General features: G+C 58.3%; 1 protein-coding gene across 1 annotated transcript in view; it reads right to left on the bottom strand.

The window, feature by feature from the left end:
* Positions 1-405: 405 nt before the first annotated feature.
* Positions 406-5774, bottom strand: part of XYLT2 (xylosyltransferase 2) — a gene marked incomplete in the record, with an annotated part of 56883 nt that continues 51514 nt past the window's right edge. Inside the window, 4 exon segments of the mRNA XM_027767348.1 lie at positions 406-1570; positions 3706-4039; positions 4683-4878; positions 5123-5385. Coding sequence (XP_027623149.1) covers positions 1248-1570; positions 3706-4039; positions 4683-4878; positions 5123-5385 — 1116 coding nt within the window.

Raw genomic sequence — 5774 nt, 5'->3', positions numbered from 1 at the left:
TGTTCTTGAAGGTACACCATAAGGCAAGGTTGGACAGAAGCAAAAGTGATGAAGGCTTTAGGATGGGCCCTGGTGATGCTGAAGACAGAGAAGCCAGTATCTGCTGCAACCCGGCTAGTGGCAGGGGTGGCAGGGGTGGAAGTGCTGGGGCAGCGTTCCCAAGTACTAAGCTGATGTCCTGCTGTTCCATCGTTGGGTGGACACAAGGAAGACTGAGGCTGTGTGAACCTGTTAGTCCCTCAGAAGAGGAATCTGGATTAAATGGAGTCTAACTTGTTTCTGCCCTGGGGGAATGACACCTTCATCTTCCGGAGGCTGCCACAGTGCCAGGGAAGACTTCTGGGAGAAGCTAGCCCACCAAACGGTGATGGGGCCCTGACATCCAGGAGGGAAAACACAGAGGCACGGTGTAGAGATAGACATATATTTCTTCTGTTGCATATTTCAGACTTCACACTGAGCTTGAGGCACAATGCTACTCTGCGTTCTGCTGAGAGCCCTGATTCGTCGCCTTCCCACGCTGCTCACGAGGGCTTACCCTCTGGGCACACCTGGGAGTGCCTGGAAGCTCTGCGTTGGCCTCAGGAGGCCTTGATGCCTCTCCCATCAAGGGGCAGAGTATGCTGGAGAGAAAGCCCTAGAGCCAGCCCCTGCCTCCTTGGGTCCCCTGGCTACAAGAGGAGAGGCTGACCTGCTAGAGCCCTGCTCTGAAGAGGCCCAGTCACCTGTTCTCTGGGCCTCAGAGTCTGGCAAGGCCCCACAGAGCCTTGGCCATGAGCACCACAGGCCCAGGCTGGGGGACGAGGCCCAGGCCCCACCTCATCCAGGGCAGTAGCATACGGCTCAGCTGGCCCCTGCTCCCCAAGCCATGGCCCACTTCCTGGGGCTGCTCTGAGCCCTATTGCACAACTTCTGTTTCTAGTTCTTCCCCCCACCACCCATTTTTCCTTTTTAAATATTATTAATAATTTCTTTAAAAAAATACAAACTAGGGAGGAAGGTGAGGAAGAGCCGGGCATGGAACGCCGCTGAACCCTTTTCACGTTCCCACCAACCCTCTGGCCCCTCGCTGAGCCGTTGGCAGTAGCTAATGCTGCCTTCACCTTCCCTGCCGTCGGTGCGGGTTCTCGATGGCTGAAATGGGGGTGCTGCCGGGCCTCTGGTTCTCGCCTGTGGGAGGGAATCCCTTCCACTGTCTGTAAGGTGCAATTCCCCCAGTCCTCCGTCGGGGGCTGGCTGGGGCCCTGCTACCTGAGTCGCCCATCCGCTTTGACGGGCCCCAGCTCTGATTTGGGGTCAGGGGACACAGAGCTCCAGCTGGTCAGTCTGCAGGGCTCCAGGGAGGCGCAGGCAGAGGGCCCCATGGCACACAGTCCAGCCACGGACCAGAAGCCGCTCAGCTCCCCATCTGTCCAGGCCTCAAGGGCTGGGCCCGTGAGCTCCAGGTGCCGCCGGGCCGCCTCCTCCGCCGGCTCTGGCTGAGGCAGGTTCAGGATGCTGCTCAGACCCTGGAAACTCTGCTCCATGTACTCGTTGTGGGGTGGCCCCCCATGCAGCCAGCTGGCATCGTCTGGGGGTGCAGAGCAGACAGTAAGCAAACCCCACTCAACAAATTCCGTGGGGACCAGACCCTGAGAGCCAGGTCTGGGTACCCCAGTTCCTGTCCCAACTCTACCACCCAGTCACATCTTGCTGTGTGACAGGCTGATACAAGGAACTTGTTTTTTTGGTTTTTGGTTTTTTTTTTAAGAGAGAAATTTTTGCTATAAGGTGCATGGGCTCGCCAGAGAACGAAATCACCCCCTGGGGGGATAGCCACGCCGCAACCCCTTCTCCTCCAGTCTCCTCTTGAGATCTTGGGCTCGCATGCACATGTGCCCAGCATGAGTTTTAAGTCGCTGCATCCAGGACTTGAACCGCAGTCAACTATGTATGAATCTAGCAACGTAACTATTACGCTGTCTGCAGGTCCTCAATCCAAGGAACTTCCTGTCCCTGTAAAACCGTTAGTTTTATGGAATAAGCAGTAATCCCTGATTTCCCAACTTCAGGATTAAGTGAAATGGCAAGTTCAAGGTGATTTAGAAAATAAGGTTGCTTTCTGGTACCAGCCTGGTTTGTGTTACCCACACCCCTTCTTGACCATCACCGTGCTTCCCGGCTCTCGGACACCAGCACTCCGGCCACTGAGCTGTGGGGCTCTGCCTGCCTCACTGGCCTTTCTTTCCACCACCCTCCGCACCCTCCTGCCCTTTCACCCCATCTCCCTCAGCTCAATACTTGCTTCTCTGTCTTAGTCCCTGTGGAGCAGCCAGACCTCATGCTGCAAGGCTGGCCGCCATCCTTCCCGTCCTCCACACTAGGCTTGAGTTCCGGGAGGGCAGGGGACAGGGCTCGCTGCTGTGGATCTGTCTCCTGGCACCCCCCACTTCTGGGCTCCCTCTGTTCTTACCACCTTCCTGTGACTGGGGGCGAGGGAGGGAGCACCTTCCCAGTAAGCACGCGCTGCATATACCAGCCACCTCCGCTCACCCACTGAGCCCCAGCCTCTCGCAGGAGTAGCTGCCCAGCCTGGGCCTCTGTTCAGTCTGCTCCCTCAGCCTCAGCCAAGCAGGCAGACGGGCATGTGATCCTGCCCACCGACCACACAGGGGCCCGGAGTGACTGGCCACATCTGCTGTCCCCACTCGGAACTTGAGGACCACCTCTGTTGCACTGATAGGCCATGTATGGAAAAACAGAACCAGAGCCTGAGGCCGACACGCAGAAAGACAAGGGAGAAGAGGCCGCAGAGGTGGAGAAAACACCTTTGCTCCCGTGACTTCCTGGCCCCGTGGGTTGAGCGCTGCAGTCTCCCAATAATTTTCCCTCTTATTATTTGCACTCGTCCGAATGGATTCATGTTCCGTGCACCCAGGAGGCCTCTGAGAGTTGCACTGCTCCTACTTTACATGCTGTAAGGCCAAGCCAAGCAATTTCCAAGGATAAAAGCCCAATTAAGGTGTCAGACTCCCGGCTCAGACAGCTCGAAAAACACACTGGGTGTGCACATTCGCACATGTGTCTGCACCCCAAATCCCAACGGGTTGGAGAAATGGAGAGGAGACGGTGGCGTGATCATGCCCCATTAGGGGTGTCTTCTCCCACTCTGTCTCTGGTGAATGCACATGCCATCTGGCAATTTGAAAAAGAAAAAGAAAAAGCTTTGACAGAAGTGTCAGATGCATTCCGAAGCAAAGGCCATCTCTAAAACCGCTCTCTCCACCACGCCACAGGACCAGGTGGCGTCATGCCGAGAGCAGATCAAGGCATCTGTCTTCCCTTTCTCCTCCCCAGGATGGAGTCAGCTCTGATGGTCACCTTCCTGGGGTCACCTCTCTGGTGAGTCCTACTCTATCCTGGTTGTGGCCATCATTTGGGAGCTAGATCCTTACCCTTCCCTTTTTTGAGGGGAGAGGATTTTTTTGCTATAGGGCGCGTGCGCTCGCCAGACAGAGACATAGAGAAAGCGAGAAATCACCCCCCAGGGGGAATGGTCACGCCGCAATCCCTTCTCCTCCATTCTCCTCTTGGGATCTTGGGCACGCACGCACACGCGCCCAGCGTGAGTTTTAAGCCACCAGGTCCGGGACGCGAACCGCAGTCGACTACATGGGAGTCCAGCGACATAGCCATTACGCTAACTGCTGGTTCCCAGATCCTTACCTTTCCTGAGAGGTAGTTTACGGTTGAAGGTCAAGGGCAGCACGAGGAAGCGGGTCTCACCCAGGGGCTCCCAGAACTGGAGCAGTCGCACGGTCCAGGCCCCCGGCCGCAGGGGCCGGCTCAGTGGAGGCTTGTACTGCGTGACCTCAGTCTCTGTGTCTACTGTGATGTCGTACGACGTGGCCACCACGTAGGTTGGGTCGATCCAGACCACAGTGGCTGTGAGGTTGGCGCCCCGGGCCCAGCGCTGCACAGCCACAGGCTCATCCAGCGGCCCCAGCAACCCCCCAAAGTTCCGGAAAAGACGCTCTTTGGGGTCCCACTCGGTGCCAACCTGTAGGGAGGGAGGCAGCTGGGCAGGAGCCTGAGGAAAGGGCCTTCTCTCTACTCTGCTGCTGCCTCCTCACCACACACCCTCAGTCCAGTCACTGCCTTGGGCCGTAGTTTCCCATCTGCAAAATGAATTGGACTCAGAGGTCTTTACTCCTGTTTCCCAGCTCTGAGATTCATTCTGGGCTTCTGTTCTGAGCTGCTCTACAGTGGTGGGGACAGGGAGTCAGAGGGGAGGCTCTAAGCCCTGATCTGGGCCATTCCCACATGAAGCCAACGCCTCTAAGAAAAGCTTAACCCTGTGGCCAACTGGAATGTCCCGAGTTCCTCTGAAAAAAAAAAAAAAAATCCCCAAAGTTTGGAAGAGTAGGCTTGCACTGCAGACCCGCAGCTCCCCACCCTGCTCAGCGCATGCCCTCCGTGTGCCCTACGGGGGAGGTGCGTGTGCATGCAATGCGGGGGCAACACGGGCATGTCTGCATGGGGATGTCACCAAGGCTGCCCAGCGGGCACAGAAGAGTCCAGTGAACCCAGTCCACAAAGGCCTAACCAAGTCCTTACCCCTTCCCTGCCAACTGTCCCTCTACTCATGCTACCCTGGATCTTACTGGGGGTCAAGAGAAATCAAAAGGGAGGGCCTGTCCCACCTCCAAACTCTGGAGCCGGCTGGCCTGGTCACTGCGCCCCAACAGTTTCAGCGACCCCTGGGGCATCAGCCACATCTCAAGCGTCTCTGCTGGGCCCTGGGCTGAGGGCTGCACCGTCTGCGTCACCAGGTAGCCCTGGAAATGGTCGTCATAGAAATACAGGTGCACGCTGGAGGGCAAGCCCCTGGGCTCAAACCTAAGAAGGTTCCAGCGGGGAGAAAGGGAGATGCCATCAGCACACCCTGGCATCCCAGGGAGGGGATCTGGGGAGTCCCATCCCCAGGCACTTCCTTTCCCCAGATCTCACACCCCACAGCATCTACGTGCCTGGCTCTTGCCATCCTTCTTGAGTTTGCCTCAGACTGGGGGCTTGCTGTGGGCAAGGGCTGGTTCTGACTGGCCTCCCTAAGGGCCTGCTGTCTGTCAGCAGGGGGTCTCACCTGCAGAGTGCCGTGGCCAGGGAGGGAGTGGCGGTGGCGGCATGGCGCAGGCCGAGACGGCTGAAGGCGGTGTAAGCGGTGAGCATGACATCGCTGAGCGCACTGGGGCCGTCGGCCACGTCGTAGGTGTTCTCCCAGTAGGCCTTGAGAGCCGGCGTGCCGGGCGGGTAGCTGCCATACAGGTGGAAGTCCAGGATTTCCAGAACTTCCTGGTTCACAGTCGACTCAAACTTCCGGGCGAAGAAGGTGGGTCTGGAGACTTGCTGGGGCGGCAAAGGTAAGGAGGGTAAAGGGCCCTGGAGGTACTGGCTGAGCACAGCAGGGGCCTGCCTCTCCCAGCACTGCCTGGAAATCAGCCTCCTGGGGCTTTTCCTGCTGCCAGGGTAGCCCCAGGCCCCCAAGGGCTGCTCTAGGTGGAAACCCCCAGGTTCTCTGACAGGCCCACCCACCTCTCTGACCCCCGGAAGCTCATGGTGAAGGCCTCCCACGGGGCAGCCTCCGGGCCCAGGCAAGCACCGCAGGCCAGGCTGTTCTCCAGCACGGTGTGGAAGAAGGACTGCGGGCGCAGGGAAGGGACAGTGTGAGCCGTGGGCGGCCCACCCTCGCCTCCCCGGCCCCGAGCCTGGCCAGTGCCCACCTCAGCCCGGAGCAG

Source organism: Tupaia chinensis, unplaced genomic scaffold, assembly GCF_000334495.1.
Source record: "Tupaia chinensis unplaced genomic scaffold, TupChi_1.0 Scaffold144171_2, whole genome shotgun sequence".
NCBI classification, from domain to species: Eukaryota; Metazoa; Chordata; class Mammalia; order Scandentia; family Tupaiidae; genus Tupaia; species Tupaia belangeri.
This window is presented reverse-complemented; position numbering and strand designations above follow the sequence as displayed.